This window comes from Diprion similis, chromosome 1, assembly GCF_021155765.1.
Source record: "Diprion similis isolate iyDipSimi1 chromosome 1, iyDipSimi1.1, whole genome shotgun sequence".
NCBI lineage: Eukaryota > Metazoa > Arthropoda > Insecta > Hymenoptera > Diprionidae > Diprion > Diprion similis.
Genome location: NC_060105.1, coordinates 17,010,906 through 17,038,035, shown reverse-complemented (window position 1 = coordinate 17,038,035; position 27,130 = coordinate 17,010,906). Strand labels below are relative to the sequence as shown.

General features: G+C 36.8%; 1 protein-coding gene across 3 annotated transcripts in view; it reads left to right on the top strand.

The window, feature by feature from the left end:
• The window catches only part of LOC124406116 (V-type proton ATPase 116 kDa subunit a1-like), a 61,813-nt gene extending 35,224 nt beyond the window's left edge, over positions 1-26,589 (top strand). For 2 of the 3 annotated variants that reach the window (XM_046881513.1, XM_046881505.1), the window contains 12 exons: positions 11,493-11,635; positions 12,692-12,871; positions 15,621-15,898; positions 17,904-18,030; positions 18,314-18,490; positions 19,245-19,457; positions 19,545-19,758; positions 21,153-21,573; positions 21,813-21,937; positions 23,161-23,402; positions 24,156-24,553; positions 25,210-26,589. In XM_046881513.1, coding sequence (XP_046737469.1) covers positions 11,519-11,635; positions 12,692-12,871; positions 15,621-15,898; positions 17,904-18,030; positions 18,314-18,490; positions 19,245-19,457; positions 19,545-19,758; positions 21,153-21,573; positions 21,813-21,937; positions 23,161-23,402; positions 24,156-24,553; positions 25,210-25,306 — 2,589 coding nt within the window. In that variant the 5' untranslated portion in view covers positions 11,493-11,518 and the 3' untranslated portion in view covers positions 25,307-26,589. The remainder of the gene's footprint in view (positions 1-11,492; positions 11,636-12,691; positions 12,872-15,620; positions 15,899-17,903; positions 18,031-18,313; positions 18,491-19,244; positions 19,458-19,544; positions 19,759-21,152; positions 21,574-21,812; positions 21,938-23,160; positions 23,403-24,155; positions 24,554-25,209) is intronic. The other variant, XM_046881519.1, reaches the window with a different exon arrangement.
• Positions 26,590-27,130: the final 541 nt, after the last annotated feature.

Genomic DNA, 27,130 nt, shown 5'->3' with positions numbered 1-27,130 from the left:
TTCTGCTTGCTTGTGCGACTATCTCCAGACTGATTCAACAAGCCTTGAATCACAAATTAGGCTACTCAAATAACACAGAAATGGTGATATAACAATCCCATTGATGTTGTTGCATTATCTCACAACCGTGGTCTACTTTGCCGCACGTTATTGCCCTCTGATCGATGTCCAATAACCGTGCTCACGTTAATATTCAAAATCCCAAAGTCGTAAAATTTAATTTAATTTCATCGTGCCGTTTTCACCGTATTATTATCAACTCTGAAAAATGTCCGATAGGTTCAACGGCAGTTCTTTTTTCCTATTCCAATACCGATATAATCTAGTGTTCCGTGCACGATCAATCATACAGATCTATTCGAATGAATAAGTGTTCAGGTTGACGAGATTTTCTTATCGTAAATTCGGCAAAAACTTAATTAGTAATCGAGAATTCTTGCAATAGCGCGAGCAGCCGAAGAAGTTTAAGTTAGTAACTGGAAAGCACCAATATCGTGCAATATCGATTTTTTATGCGGTCTATAATATTTTAAACTCGCTTAAATTTATCAAATAATAATTATTCTTGAAAACATCACGAGACGAACAAGTTCTGTGAAAACTAGTAGACGAGAAAGGAAAGAAAAGTCAGTGCCTGATAAGTGTCAGATTGTACATTTACTTTCACGTCGTGAAACCGCAGTGCTGTCCATGCATATGTATCACGTATCTCTAGGTACTAGGTAAAGATATAGTATCTCTTATCATACGGTATTACATATTAGTATGTATCCTGATGCTCTCTGGATATATAACACAAATAAGAAAGAATGTAGAATAATAAAACAGACCTTAAGTTGCTAACATACTGCAGTGGAGTATAACCTCGCATTGGCCAGAATGGATTATATCAGCGTACTCTGGCTTGTGTATATTAGGTATAATAATGTCATATAAAGCTATGGCGGCTGCACGTGATGCGTGTCATAACCATCGAGTACGTTTAATTTTCAGAAGCCATTGAATCGAACATGATTGGTCAGGGTTTATAGGAAAATATTGGACTCTTACACATCGAATTAGAAACATTTTTACCAAAAATTACTGTCGACAAAATGTTGAGGATTCTTCAGATAAGATGGAAGAATGACATTCAATCGGGCCCGGGCCCAATGAGATATCGATATTTTTTAATTGGAACTCGCTTTTCGGGAACGCCATCTTTTTTCATACACTCCTGTGTACAGTTATATCTAATAATCTAAAGATAATCGGGTTATAAATGGTAAAATCTGCGCTGCATGATTCGCACATACGTAGCTTGTGTAAACATGAGTTTAGATCGGTATCTGAACGCGATAATGAACAGACATCGAGTATGGGATAAACAGCGTTTTTGCTTTTTCTCCACAGAATGTCCACTTTTTGGTTGTTTCCTCGAGAACTCTAATTAATTCAGATACCTGAGGAGATTGTAAGCTTTAGTATTTCGTTCTATGTTGACCGTTATACAAAGTGGTCAATTAAATTCTCAGTCTTGGAATCTAAATACTTTTTAAATACAAAAACGGTTGAAGTAAAAAATGTAAAACAAAAAAAAAAAAATACATATTTTTCCTGGAACAATTGGACACGGTGTAAATTTTTCACTATTTTCGACAAAATTTTCTCTTAAACTAACGTCCAATTCATACATTCGAAGCTTCTAACTACCAGCTTATATGATAAATATGTCGATCAAAAAGTTCAAATTGAAACATCTCAGTCACCAAATATAATCCTTAGAAAATTTATCGAAAAGTAAATTTTTTTTAAAACTTTTGACACTTTGATAAGTTATAAAATCAACTTATTGTGATACTGTAATCGATTTTTATGTTATGGATGTTGTGTATTACCGTGAGACAGATGCAGCAAATAAATGGTATGCGTCATGCCGAGTAAGCCGAATCTGTTTATCTTTTTATCGGAAACACGGCGGAAAACGATCGTTAAATTGCCTTGTAAGTTACAGTGTAATATAGGCTATATGTCACACTGTCTCAGATTATTTTTGAGCGATTTGATGGCTTTTTTAAAAAATCTGTAAGAAAAGCAATTTCATGTAAACAATAATTTCAAATAAACTCTTCTGGATTCAATAGCTACTTTGAAATCGATTTTCAACGCGTACCGCGTCTATCACACAGAAAAATTCTTTTTTGAAATTTACTGCATTAAATATCTTTCATACAGCGAAAACCTGGCTTAATATCCATTTGCAACGAATGTGTTTCACGACTGATGGATCACGTGACACGCGTACGCGGGCAGCCGGCAATTTTGATAGGTCAGCGATCTGTTTTACATAAGGCAACTGTGCGTGACTGGGTGCGTCCATGTCACGTGATCCACAAATTATCTTATCCCGTTCACGCATACATTTTTCCTTACATGCGATTCATCTGAAATTTTGCATTCACGGGTTTTTCGGGTCGCTGATTACGAATCTGAACTCGAAATTCGAAAATTCAAAACGGTGGATCTAATATGGCGGACAAACAAAAGGATGGAGAAAAATTAAAAAAAAAATTAAAAAGCTGCAAAAAAAAGATCCCAGCGTAAATTACAGGGTTAAGATATCGGGTAACTATTCATCTATAAAGCTAGACGAACTTGGCGCAGAACTCTGCAATAGTCTTAAGAGTAATAAAATATTCTTTTTGTAATAAAACAAAAGAAAATAAGAGAATACTGTGACATCAAAATGATTTCATACGATTTTTTATTCCCGCTTTATAAACGAGCTATTTCAAGATTCGCGATACGAGAAAATGATCCCGAAAGACTTTATCTTTTAGTTGTTGTGTGTTAAAAATCTACAGACATAAATTTTCTGCCCAGATCTGTTGATTTTATAAAATCAGAGAGACGTTTGCGAGTTGTGGAAAGACGGTAAGCTGCTCCGGTTAAGATGGAAAGTCTGACATTGTACGGCGGCGTATCGCATTACACACGTGAATATATTCATCATGTTACACCCACAACAGTAACTGGTACTTTCGCTATCTGTTTTCATGTGTTAAGTTTCGTTATCTTTTCTTATTGTCACAAGACTCGAGTGTTTTGTTGAACTCGTCACAAGCCTCTTGCGTAAGAACCTATAATACCTATGTATGTATGATCTATACCGCTGTACAGTATACTTAGGCCTATATGTTATACTTACTTGCGTTTCCTTCACCTTTTATATCGTCACTTACCAAATCCATCTTACACATGCATATCCATCCTTACGTAGACGCCATTAAACCATTGAAGTAATTTGCAGTAAATCTCACACGTGATATGGTTGAATTGTGTGTGCGTGTGTGTGTGTGTACTTTATTGCATAATATAAGGACATTTCTCTAACTAGTTGCAAAATATAATATTCCCGCCGTATCTCAAACCTTGGAGACCTCGCGGTTTCGTGAATCATAGATAAGTCAGGAAATATATGATGTAATTTGCTCCGTCTTTTTTGTACTTTATAAGTGTAAGTAAAAATCGCCGTAAACTTTAAAGATATCGTCAGGAGACAAGACCTTCTTATTATTTCCAGTCCAAACGGTCGCGTAAATAATTGTATTGCTAATGACAATTGCCCACATCTTACTGTTACGATATGTTTGAATATTGAACTTGAGTCTATGTGAGCAAACTGTCATTGATATTTGTAACAATTACGGCGGTTGCCGTGTATTTCAATTTAAAATGGAGCATGTATTTGGCTGCATAGATCATACGAAGAATTGTCCTGGAAGGTCTACCCTGGTAGCACACTTATTCAGAGGCTGACTATCATTAAAGTACAAAAAGTCGACGTTTTGTCCAATTAAAAAAATGTCGACGTATTGTTGGCAAAAAGTAGACAAAAGGCTAGCTATTTTTATATAGATCATCAAAAAACTTGACTTAAAGTTGACGTGCAGTATACTTCATGTTTACGAACGTCCTCTGTAATGCCAAGTATAAGGCAATTCGACTAGACAACCCGATGTCACCTTATTAGACAACTTGAGTCACCACTGTGGAAAGTCAAGTCCAACGTTTTTTATGCTTTTTAGACAAATAATTGTTTGTGTGAACGTCCAACGTCTGGTGGCAGTTGGACTGACTAATCGCTATCTGATATTTGACACCAACTAGTCCATGTAGCCAACCCATTAATTAGTCCACGTAACTAGCCTGCTTGCAAATTATTATCTTTTTGTATTGACTGCTCACAGTCAACTGAAAACCTAATAGTAGTTTACGTCAAGGACCTTTACCATGACATTTCAGAGGACAATCGCGGACTCTTAATCAGTGTATAGTCAACAGTAGACACATAATATGCTTATTCCCAATTGATTCGAAACAATTGATTGATAATTTCTGTCGGTATTAAGTCAATTAACACCCAACAGCGTGTTACCTGTGCTAGACCTAGACATACATTTCTATAAGCTACCTAAGAATTTGTGAGAATAGTTATTAACTGTGAATCTCAAACAATATAACATGAGGTGGTAGAATTAGAGTAAGGCAAATATGCATTTCATCGTTTCTATGCAATGTCGAACTGAATGACTGATTGCCAGTGGCGGACGGAGGGTAAGTTAGACGTACTCTTGAGGTTTACGATACCTTGAAACGTGTTATCCACGAAGCCTGTGGCGAGGAAAAAATTTACAACTTAATGTACCGCGGTTTGACTTATCGTAAATAAAATACGGCCTTTTAAGATTAGACGCTCTTAGTGCTTATACGTTGTATATTAGACTCGGTAGCGACGCGAGTTCGTTAAGTACATTTTTAACATGGGTCTCGAATATTTTCGGTAGTTCACTCGATGCCCTTTTTTATTATAACGCAGTTCACCTCGTTTCCTTAATCTAGGTGACAAATACCTGTAGCCCAATTCTCGAGAAAAGCAAATAAGCAAGCGTGTGTAATAGAGTGGCTGTACTTAGAGAAAACTGTATAAAATTATGAAAATATCAGACTTTTCGTTGTGACTCGAGACAAGTTTTCATTTTTTGTTTCTTTCTTTTTCAATTCCAATACAAGTTTGTTCTGTTGTTTTCCCTTTTAAATTATCGTACTACTGCATCTTTGTGTTTGGATTTTAGTATAGGGATTCCAAATGGGATTTGAAAGGAACGGGAATTTTTTGCATTTGAATGGTCGATGACCTTCGATGACCTTGTCTGGAATGTCGTCGTCAAACGTTAAACTATAAATTGAAGGACGCGGCAACAATGCTCATTATATGCGGAATCCACTATTTCGAGTTTGACTATGGTGCCCTGATCACCTAGCTATGCATGCATCATTTCACTAATTAACGTAGGTCCGTTTTACAATGTCCTTCCGCTTTTTTCTTTCCTTCTTTACTACCTACTCGAATAAAATCAATCAGAAGTCTCGGACCCACCCAGCATCGTGCCGTACAAAAGGACAGCGGCTCCCGCAAAAGAGTAAACATCAAATAACCTGAATTAGTTGCCGAATTCCAAACGATTGTGACATTCGCTTCAGATTTATTGCGACGCACGTTTGTTATGAATCAGAGGATATTTTCTTATCATGTGATATATTTTGTCTATTTCTTCTGTAGTCGTATTTATGATACTCTATCGATCATTTTGGCCCTGCTGAAAGTGATCAATAACAATAAGTGTCACGATACGTGAATAGTATTGGATAACTGTCTCTTGACAGCAGATAAGATCAATGTCTATCGTAAGTCCGTCGAACGAGTCTGAGTGTGTAACCTATAATCAGCAGGTGTGCCAATCTGATCAAGTAGATCTCCGTTTGAAAAGGTACGGATTTTCCGAATTGTAGCGTTCGCAAAATCCGGTCCCCAAGTTCCGGACTGCAGGCAATTCGTAATTATGGTAGAGAGAGAGAGAGAGAGATTTTACACACTAGAATTACGGTATGAAAATGGTTCATAGATGGTTTCGACATTCATCAAATTTTGCAAGATAGTTGATTTCAGAAGATTCAAATTTTCAAGCCTGTAGACCTAACTAGATACTTTTAAGAATATTTTATACGGAGAAAATGCTGTCAATTGAAGTTTCGTTCAACTAATGCGTAATGAAATACGTCAGTATATTTTACAGCTGCTTTAAAATTAGAATACAAGTTTTGAGCTATAAAATGAAATTGAAATAATAAAACCAATCTGCATTTTCAAAGAAATGCTGCAAGGTTATATTGATCATGGACACTTTGAGCTTAAGTATTATTCGTGAAAATCGATGTAACCGACGAAGAATTTTTTATCTTCAGTCGGTAAATGATTAATTGTAAGATCCTTCCCCAAACAAAACATTTTTGTAAGGGGTAAACTATGAATCAAATTACAAAAGAATAATAGAAATTGAGAAAACTAAATATATCTAACGCTCCCCCCCCCCCCCCCCACACACACACACACACAAACACGCACAAAAAAAACTTATTATACGACAGATTATCAGAAATTCTCATATAACTTTATCTCTCCTCCGATGCAAATGTCAGCTATTCGGCATATGTGATATATTTCCCTACGTGTTCACTATGTATGTACCTATTTGCAGACTAATCGGCGAGGTCGGGTCTTCGTTTCCTGCGCGGTTCTTCAAATTGCTTCAATATACCTAATTGAATAATATATGTAGAACGGCACATGTCTCTCCGCTATGCTTCGCTGCGGTGTCACGTGGTTGTTACAAATGTTCCTTAACCTTTTGGCAAACGAACAATCACTGTAATATTACTCCATTTTTACGTCCTTTCAGATTTCAAATCACCCTAAGTCTGTTGTCTTGCCGTGGGTTTAACCTAATCTAGAATACCTGAACTTCCTGCAATTATACTCTCTTGAATCGATCGAATCGATTTCCTAAGTCGAGTGATTCATGAAAATCTCATCCTGAAAGGACAGTACCCTGGGGATTACGTACACATGTGAATATTAATTCAGAGACCGCTAGTTTTTTGGCCGAGTCGATTACGTTGATAATGCAGATTCAGCCTGCAGTGACAGTGTCGGTCGATAAGGTCGGAATCTACGTTACCAACGAATTCAACTCGGCCGAAAACCTAGTCATCTCTGAATGAATGTCTACATGTGTACATCCGGCTTAAAAAATGTGCGAACGATTGACCACACTTTAACCCTTTGTGGCACAGCGTCTGATATATGAAACACCTATTTTTGAAATCAGTGACCCTGAAAACCCTTATATGTGTACTCTGTTTCACGGAATTTGACTGCACGGAAAAATGTATGCTTCAAACGGTTAAGTCAACTGTACACTTGAAATATAAAATGCTTGAATGAGGATCGATATTCGCTAAACTCGGCGTAGATGGTACCAATGTTTCAGGGTCTTTCGCGAGCGGAAAATCAAGTTATCTATTTGTGCCAAAAATGTGAAATGATTTTCGCGACAGTAAATACAGCAGTTGGACAGTTGTCAATCAAAAAATGAATTGAAAAAAATTGTTGCAATATTTATTGGACATATGCACAGAATGAGGCATACGACAGGTTGCGATAAAATAGGGTTATGTTGGCCGGCTATGCATATACATATATCTAAAGCAATACTTGTGCAATAATAAAAATATATTCACGTTTTCCACAATTTAGGCATGCGTGAATTGCCTACTACGAAGAGAAATAAGTGATTGGAGTTTGATTTCTTGGATATCTTGCATTGGGTTCTGATCGAGAAGATACAATGCATAACTCGGAGGAAATAAAAATATAACATTTGTTAGTATGTTGAAGATTAGCTTCTGAATTTTTTTTTAAGTTATTCTATCTAGACTGTCTGGTAATTGTTTTCAACCTAAATTTCTTTTTGTCATAATGAAACCAAAGTTGAAAGATGTGCGCATCTTATGGATTTATCAAATGAGTCTACGTTTTTGAGATTAAAAACTCGTACACACATCTAAAGAGCCTCTCGCAATACTAATTTTCTCCTTCTCTTTACACTGGTTCTTAACAACATAATAAATCATGTTTGCATGCCCACAGCTAACGGTTCCTAGGGACATTTTCTTGTGATCAAATTTTCAAATAATTTAGCAGCCGATTCAATACCAATAACGACTGTCAGAAAATGTCCCTAGGAGCCGACCGTTAGCTGTGGGTTCCTAGGGACCTTTTCCGACAGTTGCGATTGGTATTAGTATCATCCAATAAAAGAGACGGACAGCTGGGAAGGTCCAGATTATTTGTTTTCGTCTTGAAGACTCCAAACACAATCCAAAGTTTTTGATAGTAGATGGAATTCCGAATGAATTCAATCCATTATTACCTAGTATTCGGTTGCCGTATGCGAGTATTGTGTGCGAGTGTGACTAGCTTCAATTTATACCATTTATTCTAAGCTGGTAGTTAGTGAAGATTTTCACATCAGCAACTCGCCACTGTACGTTTTATAAATGTATTGAGAAAGGAGGAAAAGTTCAATTGTAAATTCTGAGGAAAACCAAGAATTTCCGCACTATAAATCTACAAGAATCTCTATATGATGTGTAGATAGTGGCGTGTACGAGATAAGTCAATACGTCCAAGTAACGCCCACTTGAGGTAACTTTCGAGTTCAAAGGTCGACTGTTTGCGTGCAATTGACAATTGTCACGCAGCTTGTAAATGATGTTCTGGACAATTAGCGAGTGAGGTGGGTGCTGCGTAAATGTGTCATTCTCGGGTCACATTCCACATATAGTTAGAATTATGAAACCTTCACTATTGATAAAAAAAACTTCCGACTTTCATGAATCTTGTTATTGACATGGAATTGTCAATCACTGATATTTAATCGTGTTTTCTTATTGAATAAACAGCTGCTTTCCATCTATTTGAACACTGCCTAGATAAATTATTATTTATATAAACTTTTAATATCTTTGGAAGAGGTGTTAAGACTTTTAACCTGAATTGGCCGTGATTCTTGAAATGATCGAAGGAGGCGATAAACCATTTTGAGCGCTATACGACTCCACCTGATAATCAAAAATATCTGTATGAGTTCGATTCATTTGGCGACGCCTAGAAACTTTATGAACTGATATTTATTGCGATTCCTGTAAAAAATCGAAAACAGTGAACCGTAGTAGTGTACTAAGCTAACCTTAACCACAAGTGAGGTAGCAATAGACAGAAAGTAATCATTCTGATGTAATTTCATTGGGAACTATGTTTCTTCCCTATCGCGGGCAAAGTTTCTCAGTTGGAGGTAGTTTCAAATTTAATTCTAATATCTCATCTCTTGTATTTCACCTCTTCATTTGTACTCTTGAATAATAACAATACCATCATCGGGTGTTTTGTATTAGATTGAATAATCTCAATTTCATGATTTAAAATATTTTAATTGTGGAATAATGCAGGTTCCTAAGATCACGTTATTAAATAATACATATAAATAAAGTAAAAACAATTGAAAAAACAAAACTAGATGAGTTTTTTCATCGTTGACTTATTTAATCTGAAAACCATAAGTTGATCTAATCTGACCAGATAAAAAATATAATCAAAAACAAATACGCCGAATTTCTACTCTCGCAGGGAGTGATGGGTATCTGTGAATCTAGGTGTTTGACGGTTCGTTGAAACACTTTAAACCAATTGATAGTATTTTTCGCTTATCAATTGGGCCATCAGATCTAATAGCGGAAATAAAATTCACACCAGCAAAAACTATTCTAAAGAATTCTACATAATTCGTAGGCTTATGCTTCAGAGTTTAGATTACGATGGCAATAAACTTTATTAGTACACATGTTTAATATGTAGGCATCTTACAAGTCACGCTATTCATCTTATTGGTCGTGTAATAAGTAGATACTTGGACAAAATATATAGTTCGCTTCGTCCCATAAAATTCGAATCACTGTTCAGAGTTCGTTCATTTGGGTAAAAATATTTAAACGAGGATTATGCATTCCGTGAAATTCAAAATAAATTGGGTAAAAATATTTAAACGAGGATTATGCATTCCGTGAAATTCAAAATAAATTAGGTAAGCGATTTCAGTCCGTGGAAAAAATTTTCGTCTCTTTTGTCGGCTGCTTATGCAAATAGCTTTTGTTTTACTATTTAATCATACAATGCTTCGTACGGTATTGCAGTTGGAACCTTATTTAAATGCCTTCATTCTGCAATATGCGGGAGTAGATTATTTTTAATGAACAGTATGTAGTGTGAATTGGGCTTAAGCTATAATAGCTGTCACGCTTAACCTACGGCTGAGAGCTACTGTAATACGATTGATATTCGGTCGTGACTCCACAAAGTGTAAAAGCTTACGGACCAAGAGATGGCCGACTTTAACGGCGAATAACTCGGTGCAAGACAAATTTTACGTTAACAATATTAGATTGTTATGGTGTAAGTGAATGAGAAGGTCGCCAGAAGTCCACAAAGGACTCCATTTCTGACGTTTGGTGTACTCTAGTTAACAGCAAAAAAAAAAAAAAAATTCGCTATGCCAGACGTCAGAAAACTGAGCGGACGGAAACCAGCTAAAATTACCTTACGAACTGGCGATTCAATGTTTCAACTGTCTATGAAAAACCAGAAGTCTCATAGGAAGACAATAGTTGCAAATACGGAGTATGTGCTACGTAGAAGACAGATATTTATAAGAGAATTCTTTCAGTATCAGCCATAATATCTGCTTTTTACCACTTCCATCATATCCATCTGCATCGGGAAAAGTAATTATTCATTCGTATAAAAAATCGCGAGGCAAATCCGGAAGGTCATAGGTAAGACCGAGATCGATTTGATGTGGAATGCCTCATATTTATAAACCCATCCAAACGTAATCCTGTAGGCTGTACTGTAAAAATTGTGAAATCCGCTGGAATCCAATTGTGATCCCTTCCCGCGGCTCTAAATTTCGTGGCGCGTGACTGACCTTCGGATTAAACTTACTTTACGCCTATAACTCGACTCAGACGTCATAAGTAAATCGATGGCGTATTTAAGGTCATGTAGTACTCCTACCCTTACCGACAGAGGAAACTCGCACTTTTTCTTTCCGTCGAAATTTGAACTCTTTCCGTTTCATTGTTTATTTAACATACCCAGAAAGAAAATGGATGAGTTGCTCCGGTAAACCAATGGCGTATTCAAGTTTATGTAGTACTCCTACCCTTACCGACTGAGCAAACTCGCCTTTTTTCTTTCCGTCGCAATTTGAACTCTTTCTGTTTCTTTGTCTATTTAACATACCTAGAAAGAAAATGGATGAGTTGCTCCGGTAAACCGACGGTGTATTTAAAGTTATGTAGTACTTCTACCCTTACCGACCGAGCAAACTCGCTCTTTTTCTCCCCGTCGAAATTTGAACCCTTTTCGTTCCTTTGTTTATTAAATATAGGAAGAAAATGGGTGAGTTCGCTCGGTCGGTAAAGGTAGGAGTACTACATGACCTTAAGCATGTTGTGTGGAATTTTAAGAGGAAATTAATGTCTCCTTGTTGCAGGGTGAAATATATTCGGGAACGGCAGGATGGGAGCGATGTTTCGTAGCGAGGAGATGGCGCTTTGCCAGCTGTTCATTCAGCCCGAAGCTGCCTATCTCTCTGTTTCCGAACTCGGCGAAACTGGGACGGTGCAGTTCCGTGATGTGAGTATTTATTCATGCTATTTGACTAATCGCATTTCCCTTGCGTAGATTATACATACTTTTAGTTGCCCAGTGAGTAATACTCTGAGGCTGATAATGTAATGAATCGTACTGATAACATTGCTGTTTTCTTCAAATTCTTATATTCATCAGGAAGTGTATGACTTGTGAATTTTTCGGCAACCCCAAGTAGCGTGATGAAGCGAATTTTCAAGCCACTTCAACGAACTAATCGAACTTTGCGAACCAGAATAAATTATATGTTTCGTATTTTTTCAACCGATTAAGCATTCAATTTTACATAGATAAAAAAAAAATACTGAAACAAGAATGTGCTAAGATGAATGGTTCTGAAGAAATTTCATCGTTTTTAGAAATCTTTTGAAAGTTCATGTTTAAGCCTGTGTGTGTATCGGTCGGTGCACAATCAACCATCATGAATTGATTATTCCTGGTTGATACACAATCGCAGCCTATTTTTTAAACTTTCAATCGTTTGGAGAAGGACAGTTCTGAAAGTTTCAAAAATAGGCTGCGATTGTCTATCAAGCAGGAAGGTAATGTGTTCGAGCATCTGATCAATTCATGATGGTGATTGTGCATCGACCGATACATACACGGGCTCAAACATGAACGTTAAAAAGATTTCTGAAAATAATGGAATATCTTCGGATCCATTCATCTTAGCACATTCTTGGTCCACTGTTTTTTTTATGTAAAATTGAACGCTCAATCGGTTAAAGAAATAAAAAATATATGATTCCATTGATAAAGCGAAAGTTATCCTTCATGTCACCTTTGCGCTTTCACTCACAGGATAACCAATATCGCCGATATCTGACCCCTTCGGTATCCAACAACTTTTACACGAAACATTTTTCTCTATGAGCATTGCTTCCTCAAGATATTCGGCTGTATTATTTAAAATGAGAGACCTTCTATATGATAAATCATATGACATCCGGAGTCTAGATTCCTCGATTTTTCATCTCAAAGATTTGGTATTGTAATGTGGAAAATTTTGAAATGTAATGAATTTATAACTTTCTCATGCAGTTGAACGTAGACGTGAATTCCTTCCAACGTAAGTTCGTGAACGAAGTGAGAAGATGCGACGAAATGGAGAGAAAGCTGCGTTACATCGAGGCCGAGGTGAAGAAGGACAACGTCCCAACACAGGATCATCTTCTAGAGTTGCCACGAGCTCCGAATCCGCGTGAAATCATAGACCTCGAGGTAAAAAAGATTGCTAAGGCGGGTGTATCGTGCATTCCGTGCCAAATCAACCAGCCTGTGAAGGATCTCGTCCGTTTCATACTAAGATTAAGAATTATATGACAATCCTTACCCTAAAAACCACAAACAAATGTTTCAAATTTTTCTTTAGTCTAATTGCGATCCTAAAAACAGTTATAAAGATTCAATTCTTAAAATAATTTGTACAAATTCTACACTGTGATTCGATCATTTGAAAACAAAATGCAAGTGCGATACCGACTTTTTCTATTTTACATGGAGATGAAAGTTTTCTACCTCAATAATTTTCACGTCGTTAGTTATAAAATTGCTTTTCTTTGTAGTCACTTTTCTGCGAATTTTTCAAAATGACGTGTCTAATATAAAAAAAATGTACAACTAATCATGAAGGAACTATTAATATTAAAAATTCTCTACAAAATACTATCAGGTGTAAAAAAAAATTACAAAACATCCGAAATAATTGGTTCACAGGCTGGGTGATTTGGCACTAAACGTCCAAATTGTATGCTGAAACGGAATATATATATTGTTATCTCTATTTTTTTATGACAGATTATTGGTATTTCAAAGTAAAATTTTGGCAAAACTTTTCAAGTTATGTAGTTACGGCCAGTAGTAATAATCTATCGTGAGGCATAGATGATATCGTCATCAGAACTTTTAGAAATGCTGTCTGATTATTTTCAAATTGTGTAGTTTTTACGCAGACTAATAATTTCTACATTATAGTCAATTCTTCGGGAAATTTTATCATTTCTGTGCAGAAAAATTTTCAGGATTTTGTGAAAAATAGAATCATATTCAAGATATTATTGATTCACATCTTTACATAACTTTCATAGAAAACTGTATTGATACTGAACTTTGAGAAGTCTCTACTCAAGGAAAACCAATTTTTCTTTTTTTGGTTATAACTGCAAAGACTGAATTACACGAATCTATTATTTTGCACAATTTCACTTGAGAATAATTATTATTTGCTGTGAAAAAAATTAATTCACAGAATGTTTTGTTGTGCTGTACCTATCCTCAAAAAATAGTTTTTTTTTTGTACCGAACCCCCTGAAAAAACACCATTACGTGTGGGAATGAAAAATTTCAGTAGTATCGTTAAATAGAATGTCGAAAAATAATGGACACGTATTTTTTCTTTTTTCAATTCAATGTTCCCTAACAAAAATATAGCACTTTGAAATTGTCACGTGACGTCTCAATGTGCCTCGATATAGATATACTACAATGTGAAAAATGTGTAACAGTATGACGTCACGCGGAATTTTGACTTGGTATATCTTTGTTAATAAACTTTAATTGAACAAAGAAAAAATACGTTTCAATTATTTTTCCATATTCTATCTGACGATACTGATGGAATTTGCAATTTCCACACCTAATTTTACGCAGACTAGACGCTTCCAGATAAGGATAATATTTTTTTTCGTCGGAACAAGATCTGATTTTCAGTTTTTCCGAACTAAAAATCCTCCTGGAATCTAAAATTCTTATTGTTAGCTCAAGTCTACGAGGTGCCTCACATTTCACGCTAACGCTGCACACGGGGGTTGAAATAACCCCACGAAATATTCGCCGAAGATTCCATACGAAAAACATCCAAAATAATCTGATTTTATCCAAGATAAATAATGAAATATCGTAAAAATCGTTAATTCATTCTTTTTCCAAAAATTCAACAACACATATTTTTGTTTTATTCGAATCGAGGCAGTGACATGATTATTAGAAGAGGATGTAAGGTAAAAGGTAACTGTTAGAGTGTGAAAAAGTCTAAGTTCTGGATGACGCAACAAGTAGAATGATCAATTCTCCGGTATTTGGTTGTTTTATGAGTTTTGTTTTTTTTGTATTTACAATTTTAACCAACATGTTAAAATTAAAGTATACAAATTCCACCTTCGTCATTTCGAACAAAAGGTACAAAAAGTTCTGATTTTGCTAACATCGGGATTCCGGCTACTCTAGCGTCAAAAGCCTCCATCGTAAGACTAGACTCAATCGATTATTTTTAATAAATCCGGGAGAAAACGGGATCAAATATATCTTTAGCACTTTAACTAAAAATCGCGACTTCATCGCGATTTCTTGGCTTTAGTAATAAAAAATAAGGGTCGAAACTCGTACGAATAAAGTTTTTTGACTCGCGTTTTACAGTATTCGCTTTCGGCTCGTAGCGTGAATCTCACGTCTTGTCAAGAAGCCTCATCCATACAGGTTACGGAAGTTGCTATTATGTAACGCGAGCATGATTTACGCCCTAGGAGTTGAAATTCGTCTTTTCTGTAGTGCGCGCATGCGCAGTAGCGAACAAGTCCGACATTATGCCACCCTAACCTCAATTTCGTGCTTCGTGAAAAACGCGTAGCATACTCTTGTTACATAAAAAATTTTGTACGGTTTTTTCGCCTCGCGTATTCGCAATATTCGACTTCGGTTTACCTACGACTTATATTGCAAATTTAATTTCGCCCTGAAAAGACTGAGTTTGCTTCCTTATTACACAATTCCCAAATTGTTCGGAAAGGATAAAGTTGCATGCTTTGAGGCACCTCTTAGACTTGAACTGAAAATGTGATACTTCAGAAAAATTTTTCGTTTGATGAAAACTTTCATTCAGACCTTGTTCCAACAAAAAAAAAAAAAAAAAACAACAATTCCCTAGTTTCGAAACGTCTAATATAGACTCACCGCTTATCTTTGCTCTTCCCAGGCTCATCTGGATAAGACGGAGAACGACATCCTGGAGCTCAGCCAGAATGCTGTGAACCTGAAGAGCAACTACCTTGAGCTCACGGAGCTGCGCCACGTGCTGGAGAAGACTCAAGTTTTTTTTACCGAGGTAAGTGGTGGTTTGCACTCCCAGGTCCCATTGGATTCTAACAACTCTTATTGTCAGCAGGAAGAGGTAAACGACTCGATCACCAGGGCGCTAATAAACGAGGAGGCAACTGCCGTCCATCCGACAGCAGGAACCAGGGGACGTCTTGAGTAAGTCTATTGGGCGAATTTAAAGGAAGCTGGTCACCTTCCGCGCTTCAATTTTTAATACGGCCGGAATCAGGTTGCACTTAACGAAACGGAATGGAACGGAACGAAACAGAACGTAATTTAACGTAACAAAAATGACGGAAGTAGAAACACTGGTAGAGATTGCCTATACGTAGTGCTTCAAGCAGGTTGTGTCCTGCTCTATGCCGGATTTTCTTCTTAAAAGTATCACGAACTCCGATAGACCACATAATTCGTTTTTTTTTTTTTTTTTTTTTTCACAAATACCCAGTAAACAGCAAATTTAACATTAAATAGTTATCTCGTACTGTCCCGCTGTACTACGGCCACACCGTTCTAGTTCCGTTCACTTTGGTTACGTTACGTTGCGTTCCGTTCCGATACGTTCCGTTCTGTTCTGTTCCGTTCCGTTCCGTTACGTTACGTTCCGTTCCATGAAGTTCATCGTGATTCCGGCGTTAGCTTTGATGACCTGCTATTGATACGGAAAAGTTCGTAAATAAGCGATAATTATACGGCTGAAAGAGATTAGTTGCACCTTCATTTTGAGGGCATGTAGTACCCCTACCTTTACCGACCGAGCAAAATATCCTTTTTCTTCGTATATTAAATAAATGAACGAAGAGAACGGGTTCTAATATTTCATAAAAACAGACTCGAAATTTGAGCCTTTTCCGTTTGTTTGGTTATTTGATATAGGAAGCAAACGGGTGAGTTTGCTCGATCGGTAAAGATAAGAGTACTACATAACCTTAAAGTTCAAAGGTTGAAGTATTGTTCACAATTGGTTAACTGCGTTAATTCTACTTGCAAAGTTGTGTGTTGACACTCTTTACACGATAACTTTGGTTGGTTTGGAATTGGTTATACGATTTTGATGAAATTCAGTTCACATTTTATCCTGACGCGTATAGTTTCCGCAAAAACTAGGATAAGTCAGTCCAACTAGACTCGGTGGGTTATAAATTCAAAACATTCTGAAATTTGATTAAGTGAATAACGTTTTGCGTATTTTTATCGAATTTCAATTCATCTTCAATTAATAACTTACAAAGTCTAGGTCGGGCATGAATCGTTCGAGCTCCTGCAAAAGCTACTTACAAGAATACACTGTAAAAAATCTATTAAAAAATCGTACCAACGAAGTTATTCTGTAAAAGTTGTTGAAAAACGTGGTTTAGAGTCAATTGATATGGTTGAAAAATAATCGATAATTTTTTATAATCAGGCTTCAAATGGAAATAAAACTAGAATTCTTCAGCCGTACAATCATAGATTATTCCCTAGGATTTTGATAGCAATATCAGCTAGTAGCTAGTCAAAGTCACCTTGAAAGTCATGCACAAATTAGTGATTAAGAATTTAAATGAGTACAAGTAAAGTTTCACTTATTTCTGAAAACTCCTCAGATGTAATCTCTAAGTTCTCTTGCATGTAATTGATTGGAGGAATTTTTTTTTGTTTTGCTCTGTTATTAATCGTAATCACTAGAATGCAAAAAAGTTTACAGATGCGGAATTCTTTCATTCGTCGTGTATTTTTCTAAGCGGAATTGTTGATGTGTCTGGAAAACCTGCTTGAAAAACAATGAAACCTACTTTCAAAGGAACTCTTTTACCTTGCCTGAATATTTACTTAGAACTCGGACTGTTATTAATAATTTTTCAGTTAAAAAAAAACTTCAAGTATCTCAAATTAACGGTTCGTTTTGTTTCTCTAGAAGAAAAATCCATTTCAAATGTTCCAAGTAGTTGAATTTAACAGCCAAAGCTTGTGCTTCTGCAGGAAGATTTAGGTTCCTACTCTTTTATAAACGGAAGTATTTAATAAAGTTCATTTTCATTTTTCATTTTTGACCATTCAATATTTTTACGAAAAATATACGGAATGGTGAAACTTAAGCCAAACCCAGAAACTCAGCGGAACAGTTTCACTTTTTTCACTTGACTCATTATGCAATACAAACATCTAATCCTGATTCCAGGTTTGTCGCAGGAGTCATTAATCGAGAACGTGTTCCAGCATTCGAACGAATGTTATGGCGTATTTCTCGCGGTAACGTTTTTCTACGGCAAAATGAACTTGACAAGCCATTAGAGGACCCGAGTACGGTGAGTGGAAATGCCCTCCTTAACCCTTTAATTCAGGCGGATACGCTCGGCGTCCCATCATTTTTTTTTTTTTGCTGAGCTTTTCATCTATTTAACTACTATTTTGGCACAAAAAACATTTGGTATTATGTAAACAATATTTGTGCTTAAATTCTTCAATTGTTTAGGTAAAAATGTTGTAAGTAGATGTGAATGTCTCGAAAAGATGTTGCCAACTGTCATATTAAGCAGGCACACACCCACGCACACAACAATAGTATTAAGTAAGAAATAATCGTTTCAGGGAAACGCGATTTACAAGACGGTCTTCGTTGCTTTCTTCCAAGGAGAGCAGCTGAAATCTCGAATTAAAAAAGTATGCAATGGATTCCATGCTTCCTTGTATCCATGCCCCAATAGTCACGGTGAACGTCAAGATATGGTCAAAGGTGTCCGGACTCGTCTTGAAGATCTCAACTTGGTATGCAGTCAGACACGTCAACATGATGTAACTCAGGGCTGTGCGATTATTCAACTAATCCAAAAACGATTGAATGAACAAACATTATAATCAATGAGTCGGGAAATTATCGATTGAATAAATAAAAAATAATTAATCGAAATTTATGATTATTGTATTACTCGCACAGCCCAAACACAGTTTTACTTGTGGGTGATTGATAAAAAATACGATCAAGGTCAATTGGTTTTATTTTCTATGATCATTCTTTGACATTAGTGCGAGATTTCCATTGGTTCCAACTTTGGTGCTTACGACTTTATTGCAACAGACTCGTGGAACGTGATAGAGTTTTTGTAACGGACTTTATCATCTTTAGAAATATTTTTTTTATCGAACGTGCCTTCACATTCTTCACATCCTTCGGGTTTTCATCTTCACACAAATCACAAATCATACAGAATGTTATAAACGAGGATTTGTTTTTCAACTATTAAAAATTAATTTTGTAATAATCTAAGAATTCGCCGAAGTACTAAGAAAGTTTGGTAGAGGCTTACAGAAAAAATGTAAAACAGTTTGCAATGTTTTATGAAGCATACAAAAACAAAGAAAAATTTTGTAGCTTTCAGATAAAAAATTGAAAACATCAGACGCGTGTCTTAATAAGTATACTTTGCTTAAAAAAATTGTAACCGAAATCTATGGGAATGCCGCGAAATCACACAATAAAAATAGATCGACTCAATATTTCAATCAGTTTTTTATCATCTAGGTCCTGAACCAAACTCAAGATCATCGCCAACGTGTACTGCATAATGTAGCCAAGGAATTGCCAAACTGGAGCATCATGGTTCGCAAAATGAAGGCGATATATCATACGCTGAATCTTTTCAACATGGATGTATCCAAAAAGTGCTTGATTGGTGAATGCTGGGTTCCGGTACAGGATTTGACAATCGTTCAGAATTGCCTCACCGAAGGATCGGTTGGTATACTCCCTTACATAGAATGCAAAGGACGAGAAATGAGGTGGGAAGTAGTCTTTGCTCTGTTATAACTTTTCCATTTACAGCGCCTATGCGGTAGCTCCATTCCGTCATTTTTGAATGTAATTCACACTGATGAGGACCCTCCGACCTTCAACCGTACTAACAAATTTACTCGAGGCTTCCAAAACTTGATCGACGCGTACGGAGTGGCTTCATACCGTGAGGCCAACCCAGCTCTGTACACCATCATCACATTCCCATTTTTGTTCGGCATTATGTTTGGTGATGCTGGGCATGGTGAGTGGTTTTGGATATTATTGCTTCCAGGCACCCTAGGGAGATTTGCAATGATGTACTCAAATCAATTAGTTCCAGTACATTAACCTTTAGATTGCTGGGATTTGATGAGCTTGAAACCCCTTAGAAAGTCCCCAAAAAGTGTGCCTACATATTAAATATAACCTATACAAAGTTCCGATTACACGTAGAACCTATATTTAGGCGTTCCGGGAGTTAACGGTAGGGAAAAATTCAAAAGTTGTAGTTCTGCATAAGACCTGGATGGCGAGGTTTTTGGGGTCGCTGATAACGAATCTGGAATCAGACTTTCGAAATTCAAAATAGCAGATCCAAAGATGGCGGACAAAAAGTCACTCTACGCAACCATATCCAATCCACCATGATAAATTTTGAAGTTTCGAGTTCAGATTCGTGATCAGTGACCTCGAAAACACTCAAGTACCGAGTTTCATTCAAATCAAGTGACCTTTCGGATTTTGGTCCGCCATCTTGAATTTCGGAATTCCGAGTTTAGATTCGCCATCAGCAACCTCAAAAACCCCTAAGTACAGAGTTTTGATAGATTGCTCCACAGCGCCTATATTGAGATTTTCCGGCAGCCTAAAGGTTAACCCTTTGTGGCACAGCGTCTGTATATAAGACACCTTTTTTGAATCGGTTATTCAAGATTTATATTTAATTTTTAATGTATCACTGTCATTTTATTTTGCACAATTAAACTTGTACGATGTCAATGCTGATGTTTTAACCGGGACGATGATGATTCCGCGAATAAAGTGAGCGCTATAAATAAACAAAGTGTTGAAATTAAATGCCTGTTTTTGCAGAATAAATGTAAATGTGGGAAGGTTATGAGGATAGAAAAGTGGAACTCGGCAATCTTGGGTTTTTGACTGAAAACGAATCTAACGTTAGAATTTTTAAATTTCAAATGGCGGATCGAGTATGGCGGACTGAAAACATAAAAATGGCTCCTATTCGTTCATATCAAATCCTCCATTTTGAATATTGCAAATTTCTCAGATTTGACTCCGTTTTTGAAATCGCGACCTCGAGAACCCTCATATACCTACCCAGTTTCAAGGAATTTGACTGAAAGGAAAAACGTATGCTTCAAAGGGTTAAACGTGTTAGACCAAAGAGCCTAGAATGATTCTCAGTATGACAATATTCTAATTGCAAACAACCACTTCTTTTGTCTAATAATTAACATGTTCTCTGTTCCTTCTATCCGCATTGAAAAATGTAGATAAAAATACATATCGAAATATTTTCTCAGTGTGTTGTTTCTATTTTATATATTGTACTCTCTGACGATACACTATTGCCTGCATGAGTAAGAAATGAATAAACTCAAATTCTGACTATTTTTGCACAATTTTTCATTTTAGGTTTAATTCTGGCGCTTTTCGGAGCATATATGATCATATGCGAAAAACAGCTGATCGCTAAGAGAATCGACAATGAAATCTGGAATATATTCTTCGGTGGTCGGTACATCGTTTTTCTTATGGGTCTCTTTTCTATCTATACCGGCGTCATATACAACGACGTATTCTCCAAGTCCGTAAATATATTCGGGTCCAGCTGGGAGAACCCTTACGATTACGAAACACTTGCCGAAGAAGAGACCCATACGTTGGACCCTAGAGACGCTTTCAAGGTCTCTCCATACCCGCTGGGTTTGGACCCAGCGTGGCAACTTGGTGAAAACAAAATCATCTTCTTGAACTCGTACAAGATGAAGCTATCCATAGTAATTGGCGTTGTGCACATGATCTTCGGTGTCTGCTGCAGTATCATAAACTATGTGTAGGTATAACAAGTTGCGTTATGATTTTAATATCCTATTTACAATAAGATATTGCAAAGCATCAATTACACTTCGAGGAAGTTTGCCATTTAGGTAATTAGTTGAAGTGATTGAGCCTGAATGTTCAATAATAGAAATGGTTATTGCGACGGATAATTCATTATGTACATTTATTACAATTAAATTTTATCAGTATTGAGTACCCAAGATTTATTATCAAAGTTTTTTGATTCAACAGCCACTTCAAGAAATACGCTAGTATAGTGTTGGAGTTCTTGCCACAGCTGGTGTTCCTTATGCTGCTCTTCTTTTATATGGTTTGCCTGATAGTCATGAAGTGGATCTTGTACGCTGCAACCAACGGTAAGGAAAAACTTATGATACGATCGTGTAAGTTGAATTAATTAAAACACAGAATAAAGATTAAACCGACCGCGGTAGCGTTGTGCATAACGTGTGAGACTGCGGAACGGGAGGACTTAAGGTGCTTATAAAGACCCGTTGTACACCTCGAAAACGCAGGGATGCAAAACTCTTATACCGCTCAAGCGATCAGAGTGGAACTTGGGCAATTAATGCGTTATTTTGGCAAAAAGTGGAGCGACTTTTGATTTTTTTTAAATTTGGAAAAAAAATTTACAGATTGGTTACCACCCACAGAAATTGGCCAAATTTTCACAGTTGCACTGAATGGCTCGAACTATCCGGTATGACGCCACTCGGCGGTGATAGAACACACATTTTGAGCCCAGTCCCATGAGATTTGATAGTGAAGTGACGAAATGACAGCTGATCTGGTTTTCGATTACGAAGAACACCGAAATCTCAGTTTGGTGACATTTGTCGGTAATTTCTTACCGACATTACCCGCATACATTACCGGCATCCGCGTAATGTCGGTAACAAATGTCGCCAAAATGAGATTTCGATGTACTTCGTAAGTGAAAACCAGATCAGCTGCCATTTCGTCATTTCACCATAAAATCTCATAGGATTGGGCCAAAATGTGTGTTTTATCACCGCCGAGTGGCGTCATACCGGATAGTTCGATCTATTCAGTACAACTGCGAAAATTTGGCCAATTTCTGTGGGTGGTAACCAATCTGTAAAATTTTTTTCAAAATTTTGTTAAAGTAAAAAGACGCTCCACTTTTTGCCAAAATAAGGCATCAACTGCCCAAGTTTCATCCTGATCGCTTGAGCGGTATAGGAGTTTTGCATCCCCGCGTTTTCGAGGTGTACAACGGGTCTTTATAAGCACCTTAAGTTCAAATCCAAAGCGTGTCGATGAGGACCTGATCAATAACTCGCAAAAATTGTAAGACGAGTTGCGTTATTCAAGCGCCGAACCTGGAAGCTGAGGTTCTCCTTCACAAATGCGAGTGTTTCTATTGAAATTCTTAAGACAGCTGCAGATGCATAATGATGGTCACTAATGCCTCACCTCCATTGCCACGCATAAGCCCTATCACTCATACAAAAATGTCCTATCGGATATGGCGGGTGTTGGTAGTGATTATTATTGAACTAATATATCAAGAAATTGAGAAAGCAAACATTTGGAATATGTTACTTCTTATGTTCAGATGACTTTAGCAGAGGTTCTACTTGTGCGCCATCAGTATTGATTACTTTCATCAACATGATGCTTATGTCATCGAGTAGCGATACGACTGAGGGATGTTCCGAATTCATGTTCACCGGTCAAGGCACAGTCCAATACGTGTGCGTCTTTGGTGCTTTGGCCTGCGTCCCCGTAATGCTTTTTGGCAAACCATTGTACATCATTACCACTAGAAAAAAGAACCGAGGTGCTTCCCCTGTTGTCGTAAGTATAGTCATATTTTACTTGACATAAGTTACTTTAAATAAGTTCTAAAGATTAAATGTAAAACATAATTTACGAACTCTTTGAGGTAGGTGATACAGCAATTAATACAATATCCGCAAAACAGCATCGTTAATGTCATGTTGTAGTCTTACTTTCACCGACCGAGAAGATTCACCTTTTTTCGTGCTATTTCAAATAAACAAACGAACGAAAAGCATTGAAATTTCGTCGGTGCATCACTTTTTTGTAGCGGAATTAAAAAAAATTACTCATATCCAGAAAATAATAATGATGCGTGTCAAGAAAGACAAGTTTTTTCTGACGATTTTCGAATTATGAGTGATTTTCCTGAATTCCGCTACAAAAAAGTGATGTACCGTCGAAATTTGAACCTTTTCCTTTCGTTTGTTTATTTAATATAGGAAAAAAAATCGATTTTGCTCGGTCGGTAAGGGTAGGAGTGCTACATGCTCTTGACATTACATATTAGAGATATTGTATCAAGAGCCGTAGATATAATATGTTGCTCGTATACTTGTGTACACGATGTGATTTAACTACAAGTGACCAAGAATCATGTTTTAATTTCAAGTCTTGGTACTCACAAAACGGGTTCATTAGAATACAAATTTTGCGCAGGTTCTCAATTGTTTCCAATGTTTTTTTGTTTACTGGGAATTGTCTATACATGTAGTTTATACCTAGTGTGCAATAGTCTTGTAATTGAAAATTTTCTGATTTCTATTACAGAGCAACGGGATTCCGTCACAGGATATTGAGCTTCAGCCAGGAGGCGTTGCGAGTACTTCGAACACCACCAGCGAGCACGGTGGTGGTCATAATGTCGAGGATGAGGCGTTTAGTGAAATAATGATTCACCAAGGCATCCACACGATCGAGTATGTCCTCTCGACCGTATCACATACAGCCTCGTACCTTCGATTATGGGCTTTGTCGTTGGCTCACGCCCAGCTGTCTGAGGTCTTGTGGGAAATGGTTTTGCGCCAAGGACTGGGAGCTGAGGAAGGAGAGTATGTCAAATCCGTCATACTGTTCTTCGCCTTTGGTGCATGGGCGCTCTTTACGCTAGCGATTCTTGTCATGATGGAAGGTTTATCCGCTTTCCTTCACACGCTTCGACTTCACTGGTAAGTTTACCTTCCTCAAACTATCGATGCTTCGGGTGTCGGGAGATATTTTTACATCAATTGCCTTCTGAGAAATTATTCTTACATCAAATTTGTCTGAATTTCAATTATTGCTTCAATTTCGGACGAATTTAGCAAACTGGATTTCTGTAATTTAAACGAAGTTTGTTTTCGGGACCTTTTATTATTTTATCAATAATTTTTTGTGATTTACCAATTCTGTATTGCCCCGCAAAAGAAATATTAAAACACATTCATTTCAGTGTTGCGTAGTGATGTATAAAAAGCATTTAAAAGATTATCATGTATTTGTGTTACGCCCACTTGATTATTATTCACTGATTGCGGATTTTCCCTTATGAAAACTGTGCGCTAACAACTCATCTCTTTGACAAACTTTGGGCATCAATGTTTACAAGGTCATGCAGTAAATGATGTAATTTAAAAAAAAAAATTTCTGTAGCTGTCACGTTTGTACAAAAAGTTAGTAAGAAATGGAATTTTTTTTAGTTTATAATATTTTTTTCAGTCTGGAAAATTAATTTTTTCTTCCAAATCGCATGATTCTGATATTTCGAAATATTTTTGGGAAAAATAGGTGTGAAACAAGTAAAATTTGCTGGAAGATGGAATTAATTCGATTAATATCTTTACAGGGTGGAGTTCATGAGCAAATTCTACACAGGGGATGGATACATTTTCCAGCCATTCTGCTTTAAGACAATTTTCGAGGCAGAGGACGCTGAAGACTAAATAAATTATTGCATGCATAGATATGTAATGTGCAACGAGAATGCCGTAGACATATTACAAATACTGCGACTCATCTTTTCGTACAAGAAAGTTTTAATCACACTGGACCAATGGTATTGCTATATATACTGGAACGATTCGAAAAGCACAAAAAGTTATCGAGGGATATTTTAGTTACAACATATACAGTGTTGTTTTTAAACGTGTTTTGATCTCTCACGAACCATCAGTGCCTATCGAGTTACAGAATAATTATTTCCAAGTACGTCAAGTCTTGTATACGTAGCTCTTCCACAGAACTGGAATAAAATTATACAAATTGCTTTGGAGAAGTGTCTTAATAATTCAAGTGCTTGATTGTATTGTATTCGAAGTAACAAACTGTCTGATATTGAGTCTTTATTGAGACCCGTAATTGGCTTTAGGGCCGTATTTCACCTGAGTGCGTCACTGATTTCAGGCAATGATTTCGGGGTTTCATAATTGTAGGGCATACATACTTGGCTTTTTTCAAAAAGTAACAAAAAAATTACTGTATATTTTAAAGAGGATGTATGAAAGCTGTACGAACCCTGAGAAATACGAATACTTTGAAAGTCTCAGCTTTTCTCGTCGCTCTGTTCGATCCAGCATTGGTATTATATTTGTAGACGTTAACTGAAATGAGAATTGTGATTCGTCACTGACATACGGCCTTAATGACTGCGTTTTTAAGCAATACTTGACTTTGTGTATCGAGTATGTGAATATTTCCACCGAAACTTATATATTTACCTCTGTTCGTTACTATGTGTAACGAAAAAATGCCTTACAGCCGGCATTCTGAGTTTCTCTTTGTCTCACTGATCTTTGAATGGAAACCATTGTATGCAGGAATCAATCATCATTGTGATTATCAATGCGGTACACAGGGATAGGAAATTGAAAAACAAGAGATGGGGAGAGAGAAAGAGAGAAACAGATCTTCCAGCGCACAACTATTGTTATGTATTCATTCCAAATGTAATTAATATTCATATCTATTTAATATATCAAATGGTTACTGTAAATATGAACGTTCGATTAAGAAAGTACAAAGCATTTTCAATTCTCTAACAAGTCTATCAGGAAAAGAAATTTGATTCTATTGAAAAAGTAATAAATGATTGTTATTCTTCTATCAGCTGCGGCGCTAGAAACCGTCGACGGGTGAACCAATCAAAATTTACATGATATATATTTTAATAATACCGAAATCGTGTAATATTGTATTATATCATATATTAAATCATATCATATTGTTGCAGCTATTGCGTATGCCCATTGCTTATCCTTAATTCTCATTCTATTTCAGTTACCAAGTGTGTGGAACGGATTTTATACAAGAGAATCTGCTACAATTTTTTACAAAGTAATATAGGCATACCCGCTGATCTCTAAAGTTAGTATAGAGACCGTGCGCGCAATTGATGACAGCGCCAAATCGACCGTATTTATCTCAACCGACGGCCATTTTCCCCCGTCTACGCCAATGGCTCAGCCAATCATAAGCTTCCGTGGCTACGCCATGACACGAAATTAAACAGTCGTTCTGAAACGCCCTGTCGCATAGGGACAGTAAATAACGGTTGATTTTGTATTTCTCAAACTATTATAACAACTCATAGCGCAACAGTTACCCTTCACCTTTCTCTCACCGGGAGCAGGCATTTTTTCGGTACAAAGTTTATGATTGGGAGAGTCATTGGCGTGGGCAAGGGAAAATGCTCGTCGGAAGGAACAAATACGGTCGATTTAGCGCTGTCGGCAGTTTCGCACACGGTCTCTATAACCTTTTTGGTGCTA